The 24,269-nt window shown below is 44.0% G+C and overlaps 1 protein-coding gene across 6 annotated transcripts in view; it reads left to right on the top strand.

The window, feature by feature from the left end:
• The window catches only part of ILVBL (ilvB acetolactate synthase like), a 299,349-nt gene that overhangs the window by 88,682 nt on the left and 186,398 nt on the right, over positions 1-24,269 (top strand). For all 6 annotated transcript variants that reach the window (XM_070741655.1, XM_070741653.1, XM_070741651.1 and 3 more), the window contains 4 exons: positions 19,391-19,557; positions 19,837-20,038; positions 20,119-20,246; positions 22,648-22,786. In XM_070741655.1, the coding sequence (XP_070597756.1) occupies positions 19,432-19,557; positions 19,837-20,038; positions 20,119-20,246; positions 22,648-22,786 (595 nt within the window). In that variant the 5' untranslated portion in view covers positions 19,391-19,431. The remainder of the gene's footprint in view (positions 1-19,390; positions 19,558-19,836; positions 20,039-20,118; positions 20,247-22,647; positions 22,787-24,269) is intronic.

The raw sequence follows: 24,269 nt of genomic DNA, 5'->3' as shown, positions 1-24,269 counted from the left end.
GATACAGGGTGCTCGAGATGCCTTATCAGCAAAACCATAGTGGAGAAGTTAAAAATCCAGACTAGGCCTTTAGTGAAACCCATCCAGTTCCAACAGGTGGACGGCTCTCTAGTGGGTGGAGTGCCTACTGCACTCCTGACTATGTTAGTGGGGCTGCAGATAGGCCTGTGAGATCCAAAATATTATGTGAAGTTAGAGGTTTGTAGCCTGATACAGTTAGCAGCAAAAAGGATACGGGAGGGGTGAGAGAGGGAGAGATTGATACTAACACACATTCCTTTATGCAGAGTCCGAGGTCAACTGAATAAATGAAGAAGCCAGTAATCCCTGCACTGGATTACTCCATATGATTGCAATTTTGGGTGTGGGGATGTGAAATTAACTTTAACCTGGATGGGAACTGAAGGGAAATTGAGTGTTGGAATTTGCTGTCAGCGAACCAAAGAGCATTCTCAATAAATCACATCCCTCTTCTGTGTTCTCACACAAGGTTTGATTTATTAACATTGCAAGTTTGGATTCGTGGCAATTTCATTCCAACACTCAATTTCCCATCAGTTCCCATCGGACCTTGGACTCTGCATAAAAGAATGTGTGTTGGTATCAATCTCTCTCTCACCCCTCCTGTATCTTATCGCTGCTATGAGTCATTCTGTGTGAAATGTGTTGGTATGTCTCGGTATAGCTAGGCTATGAGACCTTTGACATATACTGAGCAGAGAATTTTAACAGAATGTGGATGTGTGGTAAAGCCAAAGAAAAAGACACAGACTTAGTTATGCTTAATAAGTACTATTTACATATATACAAAATAGAAACAATCCATAACAAGCACTAAGCAAATACACTCCTCCCTCAAGGCAAAGCAAAAATGAATGAGCAATAAAGCATCATTGAGGGAAGGAGTACTGGCGCCCTCTTATGGCGAGACTACAATAGGTAGTTTACAATGGCAAACCCTAACAACCATGTACCTTGTACTAACAATCTCCCCCTTAGGGGTTGACATTTAAACACAGTCTCATTTAAGGTTTCAGGTTATACCCAGTACAATTATCAATATGTGGTTTAGCCCCCTGCGTCTTGGTGAAATTGTCAGCAAGATTATCAGAACTTTCACAGTACTCCAAGTGAATTAGGCCATCCTTAACACACTCTCTTACATACAATACCGTAAGTCTGTGTGCTTCGAGCGTGTTTTCACAGCTCTACCCTTTGCCATGGCCAATGCTGACTGGTTGCCCTCATAAACAACAACTGGTTTATGGCATTCCACACTGAGATCCATCAACAATTGCCGGTATACTACTAAATCCGTACACAATTGTGACAAACTGGCAAACTCGGCTTCCATTGTAGACAGACTGATGTGCTGCTGTCTAATGGATTTCCACCCTACTAAGGCACTTCCAAATAATATTGCTAAACCTGTAGTAGACTTCCTGGTCATACTGTCTGAGGCAAAACTAGCATCCGCATATGCCACCAGTTTCAAACTATCAACTGGCTCTAAAAACAAACTATGATGCATAGTCCCTTTCAAATACTGTAAAATCCTCTTAACAGCCTTCCAGTGATATTCCGTTGGCTCCTTACTATACTGTGTCAACTGATTAACGCTAAAAGCAATATCAGGCCGTGACCAAAGTCCCAAAAAAGACAAGCTACCAGCCAACGAACGAACGATACAGTTCCCTATCAACAGCCTTCCCTTCTGTATTTCCGTGCACAAAGCTACTCTCCATTGGAGTCCTTGCAACCTTACATCTTTTTCTCAACAGTTAATCTTCCTAGCTTGTGACAACTTAAAACCAGTCTTGGTTTTCTCAATGTCAGTGCCTAAATAATGGCTAATTTCTCCAAGTTTCCTGATCCTAAACCTCTTTTCCAGATCCTGCACAATCTTATTTACAGCTTCAACAGACCTAGCTATAATCGCAATGTCATCTGTAAACAATAACAACAATTCCTTGGAATCTTTTCTATTTCTCAGGAACATACAGGGATCAGCCTTACTCGCACAAAACCCCATACCTTCTAATGCTTTCACAATCATGGCGTTCCATTCAAAAACAGATTGTTTCAGTCCATACAAGCTTTTCTTAAGCTTCCAACACCGACCCTTGTCATGCTTGACACCAGGTGGAATTCTCATAAAATTTTTATGCTGCAACGGCGCATGCAGATATGCCATTTCCACATCAACGTGGTACACACAATATTTGTGCTTCGTAGCCCACACTAACGCTGTCCTCAGAGTTGCCACTCTCAAACTTGGAAAAACCCTGCGCTACTAATCTAGCCTTATACTTCAGAGTGCCACTGGGCTCAGTCTTAACTTTATAGACCCAACGAGATCCCACCATATGCTCTCCAGGAGGTAACTGTACTTCTTCATAAACATCCAACTCCTTCATGGCAGCTAACTCTTTGTCTATAGCATCATCCCAATGCCTCTTCTCTTTCTCTGGAAACATTTTAAGTTCTCTATAATGCGATGGTTCCACACCTGCACAAGCTACTAAAGCCTTGTACCTATCTGTACCTAGCCGCCCCGAGTTTGCGGAGAGGGGCGGCATATAAATCCAATAAACCTAACCTAACCTAACCATTCCTAATCCTAGAACCTCTCCTTGAAACAGCAACATCGCTAGTACTTGGCACTGGCTCTTCCTTCACTTCACTCCTAACATCCACTACTGGAGCACTTTCACTTATACCAGGAGTTTCCTCAGCCAATAACTCCTCACTACCTGACCCATCAGATTCATCTTTAACTTTGCAGCTATCCTCCTCTACAAACAAAGGAGACTGAATGATAACTTCTTCACAATGTTTTACCCTATTCCATCCGTTCTGTTCTAGGAACTTGGCACTTGCACTGTACCTGCAAACACCAGTATTCTTATCCCAGAACTTAAAAGATCTGTGGTTATTATGATAACCAACAAAATACAACAACCTTGTTCTATGTTGCCTTTCCTTCCAATCTGAGATGAAATATGCACCCATGCTGGTGCTCCAAATACATGAAGATAGCTCAAGTCAGGCTTCCTACCATACCACCTAGTAAATGGTATCTCTCCAGTAGTCTACGGAGAGGGGCGGCATACAAATCTAATAAATAAATAAATAAAATAAATAAGTTGAGTGAACTACATTGTTCAAGACTACATTTGCACACCGTAGTGCCTCAGACCACACCTGTCCTGACAAACCAGAATCCTTAATCATGGTTCTCATCATGGCCTGTAAGGTCTGGCCTCTCCTCTCAACAAATGCATTATGCTGTGGCCTATAAGGCGCAGACAGCCTGTGTTCTATTCCACAATCCTTCAACAAACCAACAAACTTCTTGTTTGTGAATTCTGTCCCATTATCAGAGACCACACTAATAACCTTCTTATTCATTTTCTTTCCACAAATTTCAGCCAGTCACTAAACAACCAATAGGTATCTGCCTTTGCCTTCATTGCATACACAAAGCCAAACCTAGAATAATGATCCACAATACTCAGAATAAACCGTGAACCATCATAGCTAGTTACTCTCATTGGACCTATTACATCAATAAACACTAGCTCCAAGATAGCTATAGTTTCAAACCCTCCATAATGGTTTGCAGCGGTGACCTTGCTTTTCTCTTCAAGGCAAATATTACAATCTATATATCTAGAACATGGTTTAAGTTTGATACCATCAACAAGCTTTTCACCAATTGAAAATTCAAATGCCCCATTCTTCTATGCATAAGATGAATACAATTATGAGGTTTTACATTGCTAAACATGGCATTTGATTTTGCTTGTTTCTCCACATTAATTAAACCATTTTTAAATTCAGCAAAAAATTTTACACCCCTCTTTCTCAATAATGCAATGATCATTTTTAAATAAAACAGTGTAACCCAATTTAGTTAGAACATTTACAGACAGCAGATTATACCTTGCTTGAGGAATAAATAATGAGAATACTGTTCCTTTAAGAAATAAACAGTGTGCATTCCCTTCCCCAAACCCATTAATTTTCCAGCCGTTAGCTAAACAAATGCTTTCCCTACTGGCATTTAGCTTCTCAAAACATTTCTTATCATTGACTAAACAATGCGTCGACTCACTATCAACAACCCACAAACCACTTCTAACACTCCTGGTTTGTTTTACATTCCTGGTAATCACTGAGATATCACCAGGCTCTTCTTGCCAGCAAAACCTTGCAATATGTCCTTTTTGTTTACCTATGTAGCAAGTCCTAACAGAAATGTTTTTAGCCACAAAAGTCTTTTGCTGAGACTTTTCTTCTTTAAACTGCAAACGGTCTCTCCGAAGATTCGATTCTTCCAGCAAACGCCCTGGAACCTCAGGCAAAATAAGTTCCTCTTTGGACACTTTTATATGTGCTCCAACACTGTCCCACACATATATCCGTTGCAAAATGTCCCAACACTTGGCAGCTGAGCTCTCACCACATATGTGAGTTAATTGCTGGTCTGCAAGCATAAGTCCAATCAAACTGCGAGCTTTCAAGTTGTCCTGGTTAAAGTCCTTTACCTTCTTGGCATTCTCCTCAACCTCAGGATCCAAGTCATTCAAATTGGGTTCAGCAACAATATCCCACAGACCCTCACATTGCAACAACATAGTGCATTTTTCAGCCCATGTGCTGTAGTTGCTTCCATCCATCTGAGCAATGGAAATTTTTTTAGAGGACTGGAACGTTGCCATTTTTCTCTTCCTGTTTCTTCTTCAATAATACTTACAGCAACAATACTAACTGCGATACAATGCTGGCTAAAAGAAACCACACATTAACAAACCACGATTACTCTGCCACTGGGCCCATAACCAATGTGGGTATGTCTCAGTATAGCTAGGCTATGAGACCATTGACATATACTGAGCAGAGAATTTTAACAGAATGTGGATGTAAAGCCAAAGAAAAAGACACAGAGTTAGCTATGCTTAATAAGTACTATTTACATATATACAAAATAGAAACAATCCATAACAAGCACTAAGCAAATACACTCCCCCCTAAAGGCAAAGCAAAAGTGAATGAGCGATAAAGCATCATTGAGGGAAGGAGTATGGGCGCCCTCTTATGGCGAACCAGCCCAAAATATTTAAAGTGATAGTACAAGAGACTACAATAGATAGTTTACAATGGCAAACCCTAACAACCATGTACCTTGTACTAACAAAATAGACCAATTTTAAAGATCATCCCTACCTTGCCATCTCAGATTTTGATGAAATTTGGCACATAGTTTCCAACCTATTTCAGGTTTTCCTTTCCCCTGAAAGGAAGATTAGTATCAAAGAGCTTATCGCTCAAGTCAGATCCCAAAGAAAGGTCTCCATTTCCACGATGTCTTCTTTACTGGGAAAGATGGTGTCCTGTATTGGTATCATTCCCTGGGCATGCATCCATGCTAGGGAACTCCAATGGCTTTTATTGCCATTCCAGAGATCAGGAACCAGCAACTCAGCATGCTCCATCCTGATCCCTTCTGTTGTCCTGAGATCCCTCTCATGGTGGACTTCCTCTGCTCTGGACAAAGGATCCCTTTTCAGGATTCCAGACCAGTTTACCATCACCATGATGCCAGTATCCTGGGCTGGGGAGCCCGTGCTCCGGGCCTGATAGCCCATGCTCCGGGCCTGATAGCTCATTGGAGGAGTCAACCAAGCCAATCAATTGGCTGTAACTGAGAGCAGTGTCTTTAGCCCTCAAGAGGTTCAATCCACACATCCTCAACCTAATCCTAACAGACAATATGGCTACGAAGAGCCACATCTGCAGACAAGGAGGCACCCGGTCCAAGGCCCTGATGCAGGAAGCCTTGAAGCTGGGCCTTTGGGCAGAGAGACACCTGCAGTCTCTGTCGGCCGATCACATATCGGGAATCCTAAGTGTACAGGCGGATTGGCTCTCCCGATCGACCCTGGATCTAGGGGAGTGACTCCACTCCCCTAGATCCAGGCAATCACCTCTGCCAGACGCACTTCTGAGCTGGCGGCGCTCTCTATTCGCCAGGACTTATGTCAATTTCATCCGGACACAGTAGACACAGTAGTCATTCGATTGGACCCCACCAAAGGTCAGCTCCATGTTTCACAGATCCCACGACATTGTATTGCCTTCTTTCTGCTTTAACCAAAAGCACCATCTCTCCGGGGCACACTTCGGACCTTACTAGAGCAAATTTATCTCCAACGTCCTAGGACCTTTCGTAGGTCAGAAGCCCTATTCGTAGCTTTCCGCCCCAGGTCTCTGGGGTCCAAAGTCTCATCCACCGTATTAGGCCGTTGGATTCAAGGGACAATCTCCAAAGCTTACGAGTCGGCATCCCTCAATGTCCCACAATGCATCACGGCACATTCTACAAGAAGTGCAGCCACATCAGCAGCCTGGGCAACTCAAGCGCCCTTGAAGGAAGTTTGCAAAGCGACCACATGGGGCTCTCCCAATTCTTTTATAAGGCACTATAAAATTGACTCTTATCTCTCATAGCCAACCAATCCCTCCCTAGGGACACATCTATTGGGTATGTCCCACGTGACTGCTGGACCCGCTCCTACAGTACGGAGAATAGGCGTTGATTGCATACCTGAACACTTCTTCTCGTACGCTGACCGGGTACAGCAGTCACTTCCCTCCCTATGTCTTTCTGACTATGCTTGTGCCTTTATTCCTTCCTTTATTATCTATGAGAGTAGAGCACTATTCGAGCCATCACTTTTCGAGCCTAACTCTACGGATTCACGAATTCTGGGAAAGGGGTGAATCCAGCAATCTTTTTAAAGACAGGCTCAGTCCTATGTGGATTGGACAGTGAGCAACCACGTGACTGCTGTACTCACTCAGCGTACGAGAAGAGGTGTTCAGGTAAGCAATCAACGCCTAATTTCTAAACTTTTTTCTTTCTCCTTTGCAAGTTACTTTCAGAGGATTATGGTCAGCCCATTCATTTGTCCCAATTTCTATTGGAGTTATCAAGTTTAGTAATTTTTTATTTGCCCACAACATATCAATTCTTGACCAGGATCTGTGTGGACAAGAAAAAAAGTATATTCTTGTGCCTCTGGATTACACTCCTGTCAGCAATCACCTAAATTAAGCTCATAACACATTTCATGGAAAGGTTTTGGTAAAGTTTTCCTTTTTTAGTAATTTTTTATTATTTATTTATTTATTTATTCGATTTTTATGCCGCCCTTCTCCTTAGACTCAGGGCGGCTTACAACATGTTAGCAATATCACTTTTTTAACAGCTAGGCTATTGCCCCCACAATCCCGGTCCTCATTTTACCCACCTCGGAAGGATGGAAGGCTGAGTCAACCTTGATCTGGTGATGAGATTTGAACCGCTGACCTTCAGATCTACAAGTCAGCTTCAGTGGCCTGCAGTACAGCACTCTACCTGCTGCGCCACTTCGGCTAATCTGTTTTATAGTCTTTTTTGGAAGACACAATCCCATTGAAATCTCCAATTAGGCACATGTCCTAGTAATTTGTTTCTATTACTTTTTGGTGAAAGTTTTGAAAAAAAAATTCCTGTTCTTTATTTGGAGCATATATTATTACCAGAAGTATCTGTGTGAAATGAATCCTTATTTAAATCATCAAAATCTTACCTTTATCATCCGCATAATTTTTTTCTGCTGCTCTCTCTCTCTTAATATAGGTAGCAATACCTCTTTTTTTTTTTGTCCAGGGCAGTAAACAATTGACCCAACTTTTCTTGTTTCAAAATTTTCTCATTTTGGCGATTTATGTAAACTTCCTGTAAACAAACAATGTCCAAATTTTGTTTCAAAAGTTTGGCAAATACATTTTTCCGTTTTCTGTCCGAATTCAATCCGTTAATGTCTATTGATATTAAATTTATGAATTGATCCATTATTGTTTGTGTTATTACTTGTGTAGCTGCCTCCTATTCTATTTTCTTTCTGAGCTCTTGTTCTAATATCTTCTATCTCTTGTACCTTTTCCTCACTAGTTTCTCTTTTCTCTGTTTCGGTATCCTCTAAAATTTGTTCTTCTTGACTTTTAATTTCCAATTCTCCCCCCTCCCCTGACATAAGCTGTTCATAAAAGTCTTTTGCCATTTCGATGTTTTCAATCTTAAATCTCTTTCCCTGCCATGTAATCATCATTCCTTCTGGAACCAACTATCTGAACAGGAGTTTTTGTTTATTAAGTTGGTTTGCCAATGGGTGGTAGTCCCTCCTGTTATCTCTCAATCTTTTAGGTGTTTGCTTCAGAAACCTTATTTCCTTTCCTTTATACAGTGGTCTCCAAACTATGGCCCATGGGCCGGATGCGGCCCGTTGAGGTCTTTTAACCGGCCCGCAGCAGCACACGAGATTTTACCGATCGATATAATAAGCTCCCGAATCTCCTGTCCACTCACTGTGGTTGGCTGCTGAGCGAGGAGGAGGTGGAGAGGCAAGGGGCGGGGAGGAAAGCGGGCCTGCAATTGGCCCCTTTCTTTGCCACCTTTAGGGAGGGAAACTGCTGCTGCCCTATGGCAGAGCAGCAGCAGTTCCTCTCCCTTAAAGGCGAGAAAGAAAGAGGCCAATTGCAGGCCCGCTTTCCTCCCCGCCCCTTACCTCTCCACCTCCTCCCCACCTCCTCTTCCACAGTGTGTGGACGGGAGATTCAGGAAATTGTCGATTCAAAAACTCCACTGAAAGTCACAGCTAAGTGCGCCATGGCTAAGTGTGTGGGTGGGGGGAGGTGGCTTCTTGCAAACCCCTGACCTCCCCCGCCTTCCCCCATGGCACAATGCGAGCACACCTCCACTTCTCTCTATCTCTCCGCTTCTCCGGCGGGCACTGCCTCCGTGCCCTCCCCTTCCCTCTGCCCCCACAGCAGCTGCCATTGGTGCAGTGACAGCGGCGGCTCCTCTTGGGCCAGGCCCCACCAGCGGGTGCCGCTTTCCGCGCAACTCCAGCCTTCTCCCGCCCCGGCCAGCGCGGCCACCTCGCTGCTGACACAGGTGGCGGGGACTGCCCTGTCCCCCTTCATGTCCTCTTTGACAGCCTTTCCCGGCAGAGGTGCCACGTCTGCCTTCCCAACAGCTCCTGCTGCCGGTGCACAGCTCTGCTCACTCGAAGCCTGGCGTTGATGCTGGAGAGCGGGCTTCGGGCTCTCGGCATCAGTGGCTGCCACGGGGCCGTTGTTGTTGTCACGGCGGCTGCCCTGTGCCGGCCATTAAGTATTACTTAATTATTAATTACTTAATTACTTATTACTTCCTTATTTTAAATATTGTATTTGTTCCCATTTTGTTTTTTACTTTAAATAAGATATGTGCAGTCTGCATAGGGATTTGTTCATAGGGGTTTTTTTATAGTCCAGCCCTCCAACAGTCTGAGGGACAGTGAACTGGCCCCCTGTGTAAAACGTTTGGTGACCCCTGCGCTTTATTCTTCTTTTGTTACAGGCAGCCCCAGGAGAGAAAGAGGGAGGGAGAGAAAGGAAGGAGAAAAGGAGGGAAAGAAAGAGGGGATGAAGGAGGGAGAGAAAGAGAGAGATAGAAAGGATAGAGAGAAGAGTGAGGGATAGAAAGGATAGAGAGAAAGAGGGAGGGGGAGAAAGGAAAGAGAGAAAGGGAGGGAGAGAAAGAAAAGAGAAAGGAAAGAGAAAGGGAGGGAGAGAAAGAGGGAATGAAGGAGGGAGAAAGAAAGTGAGAAATAGAAAGGATAGAAAGAGGGAGTGAGAGAAATGAAGGAGAGAGAAATGGAGAGAGAGAAAGGAAAGAGGGAATGAAGGAGGGAGAGAAAGAAGAATGAGAGATAGAAAGGATAGCTAGAAAGAGGGAGGGAGAGAAAGAAAAGAGAAAGGGAGGGAGAGAAAGGGAATGAAGGAGGGAGAAAGAAAGAGTGAGAGGTAGAAATTTATTTATTTATTTATTTATTAGACTTTTATGCTGCCCAGTCCCAAAGGGACTGCCGCTCAGACACTATACTTTTCCGCCCACACCGAAAAAAATTAGAGAGAACACTGACTGCTACTACTGCCTTTTCAGTCTGTTGTGTCTTTTTCTCCACTACTTCTATCCTTTGTTCATTTCCCCCCCAAATTTATTGCAGGTTACTAATTCTGCTGTCAACCTTCTGTATGCCCTGTCTCACATTTTCATAGTTTTGGTCCATTTTTTCTTGCATCTTCATCATTGCTTCCTGGATTGCCAATAGGGTCGCCTGCACTGACTGAGTTTGACCTCCCGCCTTTTCTGCCATCAGCATACTATCTAATGATCTTTGGGTTGAGGGGAAAGCTGTTGACAAAACTGGGTTTGATGTTGTTTTCTTGGATAGTTTTTGAATAGTTGCTGTGTTAGACATCTTGAAGATATTAAAGAGGTTACTCAATTCTACCATTCAATTTACAATAAAAATCTTTCTTTTCTATAGCAAGGTCTACTTAAGTTTGTCTTTCTTTGGGAAAAAATAGTTATGATTTTATGTTTGTACAAAGCTTAATAGTAATATACCCAGCTTTACATCTCCACCCCATGTCCAGTCAACGAAGCAGCGGAAGTGATGTGCCGGTGCCTGGAGGCTGTTGGGGCCTGGATGGGTGTCAACAAACTCAAACTCAATCCAGACAAGACGGAGTGGCTGTGGGTCTTGCCTCCCAAGGACAATTCCATCTGTCCGTCCATTACCCTGGGGGGAGAAACATTGACCCCCTCAGAGAGGGTTCGCAACTTGGGCGTCCTCCTCGATCCACAGCTCACATTAGAGAAACATCTTTCAGCTGTGGCGAGGGGGGCGTTCGCCCAGGTTCGCCTGGTGCATCAGTTGCGACCCTATTTGGACCGGGAGTCACTGCTCACAGTCACTCATGCCCTCATCACCTCGAGGCTCGACTACTGTAACGCTCTCTACATGGGGCTACCTTTGAAAAGTGTTCGGAAACTTCAGATCGTGCAGAATGCAGCTGCGAGAGCAATCATGGGCTTTCCCAAATATGCCCATGTCACACCAACACTCCGCAGTCTGCATTGGTTGCCGATCAGTTTCCGGTCACAATTCAAAGTGTTGGTTATGACCTATAAAGCCCTTCATGGCACCGGACCAGATTACCTCAGGAACCGCCTTCTGCCGCACGAATCCCAGTGGCCAGTTAGGTCCCACAGAGTGGGTCTTCTCCGGGTCCCGTCAACGAAACAATGCCACTTGGCGGGACCCAGGAGAAGAGCCTTCTCTGTGGCGGCCCCGGCCCTCTGGAACCAACTCCCCCCAGAGATTAGAATTGCCCCTACTCTCCTTGCCTTTCGTAAGCTACTCAAAACCCACCTCTGCCGCCAGGCATGGGGGAATTAAGACTTCTTCCCCCCCCCTAGGCTGATACAACTGTATGTATGGTATGTTTGTACGTATGTTGGTTTTATACATTTAGGGGTCTTAAGTTAGTTTTTTAGTATTGGATTTTTTACTGTACATTGTTCATGATTGTTGTTAGCCGCCCCGAGTTTTCGGAGAGGGGCGGCATATAAATCCAATAAATGAAATGAAATGAAATGAAATACAATAGGTTATCCAAAGGGAATATGAATTTCTTAAACAAAAACAATATCAACAATTAATATCAACAATTTATCTCCAAATATCTCTGTGTAACACTATTATATCTATTAATATAATTAACTTATATAAAGTTTGCCTTACTAATGCTTCTAATAATATCCTTAATATACTGTTATCACTATATTTTCTATATGGTCTTATTCTATATTTATATTTAAATAATATCCATCAGAGAGAGGAGAGAAGAATAAGAGGAAAAAGTAAAAAAGTAAGATTTCAAAGCTATCTATTAAATGTGTTCAAGTATAAATTAATCTAATTATGCAATCAAGGTATTCATATACTTATATTCTATTTAGTCCAGAAATCAAATCTTAGTAATCCACAAATTTCTTCTTCCAGTTGTTGTTGTTTGGAAGTAGGAGAAGTTTAAATGCTTAAACAACAAGTCTAGTTAATTTATGTAGATTAAAGTCTTAGTCGTCCATTAAATTCTTCTTCTAGTTGTTCTTCTTCTTTAGAAGTAAGAAAAATAAGTAAGAAAAATTTGAATGTTTAAACAACAAGTCGGGTTAATTTACGTTACAATTTAACACTTACACTGTTATTCAAACTTAGTCCATTGCATCAGCCGGATCTGACGTTCTTTTAGGGAGGGGGAGTACTTCCTTCTCCACTTTCCCTCAGTCTTAACTTTCACAGTTTAAAGTCCCTTTTCACCAGCCTAAACAGTCCAGTCTCTCTCCACCTTCCCTGCTTTTGCTCTGCTTTATTCTGTCTTGCCTGGTGAAAGTCTTCCTTTTGCTCCACTCGCTCTCAGTTATTGTAGCTGTCAGATTTAACAATATGCACCTCTTTCCTCGTCACTTCACAGCCATCTCTGTCTCCTTTGTCTCTGCCTTCTCCACAGCCATCTGCTGGTCTGCCAAAACTATTCCTACTTCGCTCTGCTCCACTCCACTTACCCTCCAGGAATTCCTTTGTTCTCCGCTCGCAATACACACTTTTCTGCTTCACTCGGAATACACACTTCTCCATACTGAGAGAGCGGGTCCAGCAGTCACATGGGTTGCTCGCTGTCCAATCCGTTGGGGACCGAGCCTAGTCTTTAAAAAGCCTGCTGGATCCACCCCTTCCCCAGAATTCGCTCGATCCCGCAGTCCAGCGGGTCTTGTGGTGGCTTGTTCCTCTCACAAAACACCTTCCCTTTGTCTTCTTTCTACCAGATAAGTAAAAATCCTTTTCTGTCTTTTACTTAGAGCTTGCCTTAATTGCGCACCAGCCTTACTGGGCTCGGTGCTGAGGGAGAAGCCGCACCGTGGCTCCCTGCGGCTTTTATTGCAAAACGCCTTGCTCGCGCTGCTGCTAGATTGTATTTACAGATAAATCTACTCAGCTAGGAAGTTTCAGGCAAGCTAAGGATTGTTTTTAAAAGGAAACAAAGGGCTTTTTTCTCAACTCCTGCGGTTTGGGACTTTTAGCAAGCTTCCCTTGATTGTCCCCCGGACTTTAGTCTCCCCTCCATATTTAAATTTTCGGAGCTGTTTATTTGGCGCGAAGGCCCTCAGTGCCCAGTAATTGCAGGCCCTTGCGGATCGTCCACGTGCTTCCTGTCTGGCGCCAGTAAGTCCACTGCTTGGCCCTGGAGTAACCTTTGAGTCCCTCAGGCCTTTTCTCCCTGGCTAGGCCTCCTAACCAGCGTGCCTTGGTTTACTTTTGGATTAAGGTTAGCGAGGCCTGCCCTTCTACACTCTCTGGCATGAACTCTGGTACCATCCAGATTGACTTTGAGTTCGCAGACGCTCCTGGGCCTAGGAGCAGGGCCTCCTTCCTCTTGGGAACGCTGCCCTTATAGCTTCTCCCATCAGATTGTTCGCTCAAGTCTTGTCCCTGTAATTTGTTCAGGCCATGACTTCGTTTCCCAAGAGAGGCACAACTAAAGGTCCCAGAGAGGTTAGGCCTACTGGTGATGAAATTGATAGTATCCCCCAGGCCTCTTCCTCCTCTTCCTCGGGAGCCCATACAATAGCTAGACCCACCAGGGCTGAGAAGAGAAGGGACCTAGCCCTGCAGAGAATCCATGAAAAATCTGCCAAACGTTTAAAAGTGCAAGCCCAAGTGCACATTAGCCCTGACCCCCCCTCAAGAGGCTTCTAACCTGCCTCCCTCTGGGGTCCCTGTGCTTTCTCTGGATGAGCCACACCTAAACAGACCCCAACCTAACTTATGGGGCTTAGGTCCATTACCGTTCCAGAGATTGGGGAACAGCAACTCGACATGCTTCATCACCATTCCATCCACGGTTTTAAGATCCCTTATGTGGTGGACCTCCCCCACTCTGGACAAGGGATCCCCCTTCAGATGTCCAGACCAATTCACCATCACCACGGATGCCAGCTTATCGGGCTGGGGAGCCCATGTCCAGGGCCTAATAGCCCAAGGCACATGTTCAGCGGAGGAGGCTTCCAGACCCATCAATTGGCTGGAATTGAGAGCAGTGTCTCTGGCCCTCAAACAATTCAAACCGTACATCATCAATCAACATGTTCTGATTCTTACGGAATATATAGCCACAAAGAGTCATATTTGCAGACAAGGGGGCACCAGGTCCAAGTCCCTGATGAGGGAAGCCCTGAAGTTGGGACTCTGGGCAGAGAGGCATCTTCAGTCGTTAAAATCTGACCACATATTGGGAGTCCTCAATGTACAAGCGGACTGGCTCTCCCGATCAACTCTAGATCCAAGAGAATGGAGCCTTCATCCGCCTCTGTTTCAGCAAATATGCCTCAGGTTTGGTCACCCATCGCTAGGCCTATTTGCGACCGAGGCCAATGCTCAACTCCCTCGATTCTTCTCCAGGTTTCCATCCCCGGGAACGGAGGCAACCAACACACTCAGAATCCCTTGGCCTCGAGGGCTGCTTTACGCCTTCCCTCCAACTCCAATTCTCCCAGATGTGATCCACAAGATCATCCTCGAGAAGGCCCAGGTGATTCTAATAGCCCCTCACTGGCCATGCCGGCCCTGGTTCGCGGACCTCCAACGTCTGTCCGTCCAGGACCCCTGGTGACTCCCCGTTTCGGAGGATATGTTGCAGCAGGGGGCCTCTCTCCATCCAGATCCGGAGTGGTTCCACCTAACCGCTTGGCTATTATCCGACGTGAGTTAGACCTGCGAGGATACAACCCGGACACTGTAGAAATAATCCAAAAAGCCAGAAGAGTGTCCACCAACAGGATTTACGACCATACCTGGTCCAAATTCCACCAATGGTGCTCACAAGAGGATCTATCCCCCCTGTGTCTTCCCATCCACAGGATAGTGGCTTTCCTCATGAAAGGGTTCCAACAAGGCCTTTCATCCAGCACCATCCGTTGTCACCTGGCAGCCATATCTTCAGTCTTTTCAGGACCTTGCAGACAACCACTGTGCTCCTTTCCGGAAATTCAAGAATATCTTAGAGGTATTTCGAACCTCAGACCTTCCAAGGTCCACAGAACCCATCCTGGGACTTACCACGGCTTCTCCACTCCCTTACTCGGGCACCATACGAACCCCTAAGATCAGCATCAATCAGGTACCTATCTTACAAGGTAGCATTCCTGGTGGCGATAACATCTGCCCAACGCATCTCAGAATTGGCAGCCCTTTCAATCAGGCAGGATCTGTGGCTGTTCCATCCGGACAAAGTAATCCTGCGTTTGGACCCCACTTTTCTACCCAAGGTCAGTTCCATGTTCCATAGATCCCAGGATATTGTTTTGCCTTCCTTTTGTTCCAACCAGAACCATCATCTTGTGGTCAGATGGCACACCCTAGATCTCACCAGAGCGCTGAGAATCTACATCCAACGGACAAGACCCATTCGAAGGACTGAAGCCCTATTTGTGGCCTACCAGCCCAGGTCCATGGGATCAAAGGTATCCTCAACAGTAATAGACCGTTGGATCAGAGGGACTATCTCAAAAGCTTATGAATCAGCTTCCCTCTCCATACCTAGGAGTATCGCAGCGCACTCCACAAGAAGTGCAGCCACATCTGCCGCATGGGCAACTCAAGCTCCATTGGAAGAAGTCTGCAAAGCAGCCACTTGGGCCTCTCCAAACTCTTTCATAAGGCACTACAAATTTGACTCTTATGCTTCAGCGGATGCTGCCTTTGGCAGAAGAGTCCTCCAATCCATTATGTCTCACGATAGCGAACTAATCCCTCCCACGTGACTGCTGGACCCGTTCTCTCAGTACAGAGAATAGGCGTTGATTGCTTACCTGAATGCCTCTTCTCGTACGATGAGCGGGTACAGCAGTCACTTCCCTCCCTTTTCCCCCCCCAAACCTATGGTTTTTCCTTTAACCTGTTTTCTTCTTATCATGAGAGCGTGGGCTCTCTTACTGAACTTGTGTTCTTGTACTGCATGTGCGCTCTCTGACTACCGCAGGGATTTCCCTGCCTTGTGACTATCACTGCCGGGATTTTCCATTTGATTACAATCCCCACCGGGATTCCGCGCTCAGAGAAAGCACTCTCGCAGCCGCTTCGCTGGGAGCACTTCTGGAATGCCCGCCCCGCCCCTCTCGCAGCCTGTTCACTGGGAGCGCTTTCGTCCAGAGCTGTAAGCAAAGGGGCTGTAGAAGAGGCGGGACAGGCATTCCCAAAGCGCTTAGAGAAAGTGCTCTCGCAGCTGTTTTGCTGGGAGCCCTTTCTCTGAGCGCTTTGGGAATGCCCGCCCTGCTCCTCTCGCAGCCCCTTCGCTAACAGTCCAGGACAAAAGCGCTTCCAGCGATGGGGCTATGAGAGGGGCGGGGCGGGCATTTCCAAAGCGCTCGGGGAAAACACTCTCGCAGCCGCTTTGCTGGGAGCGCTTTCGCCGTGGGCTGTCATTGAAGGGGCTGCAGGAGGGGCGGGGCAGGCGTTCCCAAAGTGCTCAGAGAAAGCACTCTCGTAGCCACTTTGCTGGGAGCGCTTTCTCCAAGCACTTCCAAAACGCCCGCCCCACCCCTCTTACAGCCCCTTTGCTGACAGCCCAGGATAAATGCGCTCCCAGTGAAGGGGCTGTAGGAGAGGCGGGGCAGCTACTTCGCTGGGAGCAATTTCTCCGAGCGCTTTGGGAACGCCCGCCCCGCCTTTCCTGCAGCCCCTTCGCTGGGAGTGCTTTGTCCTGTGCAGTCAGCGAAGGGGCTGCGAGAGGGGTGGGGCGGGCATTCTCTATGCGCTCGGAGAAAACCCTCTCACAGTCTCTTCGTTGGGAGTGCTTTCGCCGAGCCAGGCCCTTTGCAGCCACCCCTCTGCTCTAGCCCCACCCTCCCAAAGGGTGGGGCTGCCACATCCTGGTGGATTCTATCCCTCTTGCCAGGACTAGAGGATAGTGGCGGCTGTGGCGGTTTCCCTTTCAGAAGCAGCAGCAGCGCCAGGAATGTCACATCCACACACACCACCGCCGCCTCCCGCCCCCGAACAAGGATAGGAATGCTGGCAGTAATGGGCAAACGGGGTGAGTTTTGGGCTTTCACGCATTATTCGCTTTTTCATTAATTCCTATGGGAAGCATTGTTTCATCTTACAAACTTTTCACCTTATGAACCTCATCCCGGAACCAATTAAGTTCGTAAGACGAGATATTACTGTACAAGGGTTAGGGAAATGAGAAGGAAAATATTATATAAGTGGTATTACACACCCGTTCAACTTGCATATTTTCAGCAGAATGTTAACGCTATTTGTTGCATGGGTGCCAAGATAATGGAGTGTTTATGCATATGTTTTGGGATGCCCGGTAGTGCAGAATTTTTGGCAAAAAATGCAAAAGGATATTAATAGGATGTTAAATATACGATGGATAATTACTAAGAAAATGGCAGTATTATTTAAAAGTAATGCGATGGGAGAATTTAGAGAAATCAAACAAGCAGCGATAGAAAGCGCTCAGGCAATAATAGTCTTAGGTTGGAAGGATGCGACAAAATGGACAATGCAAAATTGGTACCGGTACATGGTGGATCACATTCAGTTTGAGATTATGGATAAAAGGATGATTTTGGTTAATGAAACTGATTTGCGACAACTGATGGGACAAGGTAAGATGATATATGGCAAGTAGAATCCGAGACCAAGCTACAAGAAACAAATTGGAATTACTTTATAATATGTAAATAGATACTTTGCTGCATAGCTAGAGGTATAACAAGCAGGAAGAGGGAGATTGTGATCCCCTTATATAGAACGCTGGTGAGACCACATTTGGAATACTGTGTTCAGTTCTGGAGACCTCACCTACAAAAAGATATTGACAAAATTGAACGGGTCCAAAGACGGGCTACAAGAATGGTGGAAGGTCTTAAGCATAAAACGTATCAGGAAAGACTTAATGAACTCAATCTTTATAGTCTGGAAGACAGAAGGAAAAGGGGGGACATGATCGAAACATTTAAATATGTTAAAGGGTTAAATAAGGTTCAGGAGGGAAGTGTTTTTAATAGGAAAGTGAACACAAGAACAAGGGGACACAATCTGAAGTTAGTTGGGGGAAAGATCAAAAGCAACGTGAGGAAATATTATTTCACTGAAAGAGTAGTAGATTCTTGGAACAAACTTCCAGCAGACATGGTTGGTAAATCCATAGTAACTGAATTTAAACATGCCAGGGATAAACATATATCCATCCTAAGATAAAATACAGGAAATAGTATAAGGGCAGACTAGATGGACCATGAGGTCTTTTTCTGCCGTCAGACTTCTATGTTTCTATGTTTCTATGAAACTTAGTTCGAGTGGGAAATTTTCTGTGCGGCTTCTCGTGGGCTCCGTTTTTTGGAGGGGGGCTTCAAATCCCCCCCCCTTCATTCCTTCTCTTTACGACCACAAGGGAGCCCTGAAGGGACTTGAAGGGACTCCCCCGGAGGAAGTGGGTGCCAGGCACGGAGTGAGAGCCAGGGAGCCTTGTCTGAGGCCGAAGTGCCGGTCCTTGCCACAGCCGGGATTCTCAGCCTCTGGACTGCCGTCACAAGCAAAGGGGAAATCACAGGTACTTCGGATGGCAACAGTTGGTGTTGGCAGTCCATAGGCAGGGAATCCCGGCGGGGGTGGCAAGCAAATGGGAAATCCCGGCAGTTGCAGTCACAAGGCAGGGGGAATCCCTGTGGCAGTAAGAGAGTGCATGCGCAGTAAGAGAGCTCAAGCACCCGGACTCAGGTTCGTAAGTTGAAAATGGTTCGGAAATAGAAGCAAACAAATCTTAAACACCGGGTTCGTATCTCGAAAAGTTTGTCAGTAGAGGCGTTCGTAAGTAGAGGTAACACTGTATTAAATTTTGCTGCTGTACAGTGTTATCTAATACTTCTGGCAATATATTGTTGTTCTTCCAAGATTTCATTTTCAGATCTCTCTCTCTCTCTCTTTGACTTATATGTCGCCCAATCCCTCAGGACTCAGGGATATCTTCATGTATCCAGGTGGCAATTAATCCTTTCTCTTCCTCTCCTGCTTTCTGATCATAAATGCCACCTTTGCTCTACTGCCTTCATAAATTAATGCTGCTTCCTTTCTTAGGTTTAAGTTATTTCTACTCTTCCCACAGTATTCCATTGTGACTTGGAGCAACTCAGCAAGTCATGCTAGACGTTCATTTGCCGACTGTTCACTTGTTGACCAATGCAGACTATCTTAGACAAAGTGACAAAAAATTATTTTTAATAGCATTATTTACAATATTTATATTTGCTTATTTTTTGTCCATAATTTGAATAGCATCTGCAATTAACTACAATTTTAATGTTAGTATGGCTTCAAAATCTGCTGCATGAAATATATAACTAATGGAATACTATTTCTGTGTTTGTTTCCTTTTTCAGAACTGAAGTGTATCCCTAGCTGATGCTGAATATATCTCACCATGATAGCTGAAAACTTAGGTCTGGAAAGCTCCTCAATATGGGTGCTGACACTGTTGGGAACTTTTACAATAACTGTTCTTGGATTGACGCACAAACTAGGACTGATGTATCGATTCTGGCATCAGGTAAAGCCATTGTAGAACAGAATTGTGAAAGAAAACATCTTTATTTATATGTATCCAATCCATCCTCAGTGGAGGCTGTATTCTTAAAAAAATTATTCAGATAATGAAATATTTTTAGCAGGTAGCTTTTAAAAGAAAGTAAATAATTAAAACTATCACTAGTTTTTATATATCTACAGTTCATTCCTCTGGCTCTGTAGTAGAGAGAATTGTAGCAACCAGATTTTTGTTGTATGACTTCTGTTAAATATCATCAACATGTGTCCTTATCCTTTTTAGGTGGACCCAAAAAGTACCCGGCATGGTGGGGAAATAGTGGCAGAGGTGCTAAAAGCTCATGGTGTGCGTTACTTGTTCACGCTTGTGGGTGGACACATCTCTCCCATTTTGGTGGCTAGTGAGAAGTTGGGCATTCGTGTTGTGGACACGAGACATGAAGTGACTGCTGTATTTGCAGCAGATGCAGTGGCCAGGCTCTCAGGTATTGCTTTGTACTATTTTTCTTTCTGTGGGAGGAATACACAGACCCAATTATACTTTGTTTGAATTTTTCTGTTGCAGGAACAGTGGGAGTTGCTGCAGTGACAGCAGGACCTGGAGTAACTAATACTGTGACAGCTATGAAAAATGCCCAAATGGCAGAATCTCCTGTGTTGCTGATTGGAGGGGCAGCAGGCACATTGCAGAAGGTAGGCTCCTCCAGCCACTGGCTCTGAAGTTTGAAAAAGAACAAAGGTGTAGTTACTAATATTGCTGATTTGTTTTGGTAGATACATAGGCTTTCTCCCAAAACCTGAATTAACTTTTGCACAGCTTCTGTGTGGTAAAGAAGCTTTTTATAAACGAGTGTCCTTCCCAAGCTCCTCTTCCTTTTCCAGACAATTCCAATAAACCCAGGTAAAAATTTCTTTAAAGAATTAGACAAGGTAATATTAAAATATATATGGTTAGGTAAAAAAGCAAGAATCAAATTAAAGGCATTGCAAGATGTGAAGGAAAGAGGAGGTCTGGGTCTACCAAATTTTAAACTATATTATTACGCAACATCATTGGTATGGATCAAAGAGTGGATCACATTAGAAAATAAACGTATATTGACAATAGAAGGGCATGATTTATTATTAGGCTGGCACGCCTATCTCTGGTACGGAAGAGACAAAACTCATACATATTTCAAAAAACATATATTACAAAATTCTCTTATCCAAATATGGAAAATAATAAAAAAAACACAATATACTAAGGTACCAGAATGGGTTTCACCAATAGAACTAACATATCATCCAAATTTAATCGGGCCTCACAATACAATTAGATATAAAGAATTATTAGATCAACAAATGAATATAAAAACAAAGGAAGAATTGGAATATAACAGTAAGAAATTAGATTGGTGGACATATCTACAATTAAAAGACGCATACCAAAAAGACAAAAAGGAATATGGTTTTCTGGTGGGGAGGGGTGAATTGGACAGGACACTATTCAAAAATGATGAAAAATTAATCGGTAAAATATATAAATTTTTGATCCGTTATGAGACAGAAGTGGAAATTGTAAAAGAGAATATGATAAGCTGGGGAATGAATTTTGGCTACACAATTGAACTAGAAAAATGGGAAAAATTATGGATTAACAATTGGCAGATGACAAGATAGACCGCATTCAAGGAAAACCAATCAAAAATGTTCTACAGGTGGCACCTATTGCCAGAAAGACTTGCAAAAATGTTCCCAAAAACCTCTCCAATATGTTGGAAGTGTAAAAAAGAAAGAGGCACGTTCTACCACCAATGGTGGACATGCACACAGGCAAAAAAGTTTTGGAATAAAATAACAAATTGGTTAAAAGAAATAGCAAATGAAGAAATCGAAAAAACCCCAGAATTATATTTATTGGGTATTTTTAATAAAAAAAATAGAAGAAACATAGAAACATAGAAGTCTGACGGCAGAAAAAGACCTCATGGTCCATCTAGTCTGCCCTTATACTATTTTCTGTATTTTATCTTAGGATGGATATATGTTTATCCCAGGCATGTTTAAATTCAGTTACTGTGGATTTATCTACCACGTCTGCTGGAAGTTTGTTCCAAGGATCTACTACTCTTTCAGTAAAATAATATTTTCTCATGTTGCTTTTGATCTTTCCCCCAACTAACTTCAGATTGTGTCCCCTTGTTCTTGTGTTCACTTTCCTATTAAAAACACTTCCTTCCTGGACCTTATTTAACCCTTTAATATATTTAAATGTTTCGATCATGTCCCCCCTTTTCCTTCTGTCCTCCAGACTATACAGATTGAGTTCATTAAGTCTTTCCTGATACGTTTTATGCTTAAGACCTTCCACCATTCTTGTAGCCCGTCTTTGGACCCGTTCAATTTTGTCAATATCTTTTTGTAGGTGAGGTCTCCAGAACTGAACACAGTATTCCAAATGTGGTCTCACCAGCATTCTATATAGTGGGATCATAATCTCCCTGTTCCTGCTTGTTATACCTCTAGCTATGCAGCCAAGCATCCTACTTGTTTTCCCTACCGCCTGACTGCACTGTCAGATACCTAGTTATACATATACTAACAGCTGCCAGAATAGTATATGCCCAACAGTGGAAAACAGATAAAATACCGGAAGAAAACATAATAATTAAAAAAGTATTAGACTGTGCGGAGATGGACAGGCTATCCAAAAGATTAGAGGGAAAAGAAGAATCAGATTACTATAAAACATGGGCAAAATTTTATGATTGGCTAAAAGAAATAAATAAATACAAATTTATGCAAAGCAACACGTCAAATAAAAGAATTCAAAAATTAATATTATGTAAAAGAAGTGTAATTCTCTGATCAAATATCAAAAAAAAAAGTGGGGAAACTTTTATTTCCCAAATGTTGTATATATATGTTTTTATGTATGTTTTTTTTCCTTTTTCTTGTATGTCACACTTGTAAAATAAAAATAATAATAAAAAGAAAGAAGAAGCTTTTTATAAATATTTGTGTACCTGATGGTAAAACCAGCTATTTCTATGTAAAATGAGTATAGAAGAGTGGGCTTTCAATTTTCTCTCTCCATTTTTCCTCTTCTCAGGGCCGAGGAGCTCTCCAAGATATTGACCAATTATCTCTATTCAAGCCACTCTGCAAATTCTGTGCTTCAGTGAACACTGTCAGAGATATTGCTCCTGTGCTGCGAAAAGCAATTGCAATTGCCCAATGTAATACTCCAGGTATGTCCTTGTTTACTGACTTGGAATTAATCTGGCCTGTTTGCCCATTATTATGGTTCCTGAACAGGGGAGTAACTGTAGTGATGTAGAAATCACACAATATATGTTTTCTTGAAGCAAGGTTTGCTGGAGCCAGGAATCTCTCTGGGATGAGCAGCTTCTGATGTATGAAGCTCCGCCCTAGACTTACCAGTTTATTATTTTATAACCGGTTCTTGTGATTACAAATATAAAACATTAACTCCTAGTTACAATGGGAATATTTAATTTGTCACATATAGCAAGCAAAACAATCCTGTCAGCAAGATGGCTAAAATAAACAGAAGAGCATCATAATTAGTTTATTTATTTATTGGATTTGTATGCCGCCCCTCTTCGTGGACTCGGGGTGGCTAACAACAGTGATAAAAACAATATGTAGCAATCCAATAATAAAACAACTAAAAACCCTTATAAAAAACCAGACATACATACTGACATACTATGCATAAACTGTAGAGGCCCAGGGGGAAAGAATATCTCAGTTCCTCCATGCCTGACGGCAGAGGTGGGTTTTAAGGAGCTTACCAAAGGTGAGGAGGGTGGGGGCAATTCTGATCTCTGGAGGGAGTTGGTTCCAGAGGGCCGGGGCCGCCACAGAGAAGGCTCTTCCCCTGGTTCCCGCCAAATGACATTGTTTAGTTGACGGGACCCGGAGAAGGCCCACTCTGTGGGACATAATCGGTCACTGGGATTTGTGCGGCAGAAGGCGGTCCCGGAGATAACCTGGTGCAGTGCCATGAAGGGCTTTATAGGTCATAACCAACACTTTGAATTGTGACCAGAAACTGATCGGCAACCAATGCAGACTGCGGAGTGTTGGTGTAACATGGGAATTTTTGGAAAAGCCCATGATTGCTCTCGCAGCCACATTCTGCACGATCTGGAGTTTCCAAACACTTTTCAAAGGTAGCCCCATGTAGAGAGCGTTACAGTAGTCGAGCCTCGAAGTGATGAAGGTGTGAGTGACTGTGAGCAGCGACTCCCGGTCCAGATAGGGCCTCAATTGGTGCACCAGGCAAACCTGGGCAAACACCCCCCTCGCCACAGCTGAAAGATGTTTCTCTAATGTAAGCTGTGGATCGAGGAGGATGCCCAAGTTGCAGACCCTCTCTGAGGGGGTTAGTAATTCCCCCCCCCCCAGGGTTATGGACGGACAGATGGAATTGTCCTTGGGAGGCAAAACCCACAGCCACTCCGTCTTATCAGGGTTTAGACAAACAGAAGGATTTCGCTGAGGCTTCCCTCGTTGGGAAACCCCACCTCCGGACTTCTGTTGCCAGCCGAAGCGCCCGTTTTTGCTCTGGTGGGATTCACCTGCTGGGATTTCCCTGCAACATCACAAAATCCGGTGGTGGGGTTTCTCATGGAGGGGAGCCTCAGGGGAATCCCACCAGTGTGAAAACGGGTGTTTCGGCTTGCAACGGAAGTCCAGAGGCCCCAT

Source organism: Erythrolamprus reginae, chromosome 2, assembly GCF_031021105.1.
Source record: "Erythrolamprus reginae isolate rEryReg1 chromosome 2, rEryReg1.hap1, whole genome shotgun sequence".
NCBI classification, from domain to species: Eukaryota; Metazoa; Chordata; class Lepidosauria; order Squamata; family Dipsadidae; genus Erythrolamprus; species Erythrolamprus reginae.
This window is presented reverse-complemented; position numbering and strand designations above follow the sequence as displayed.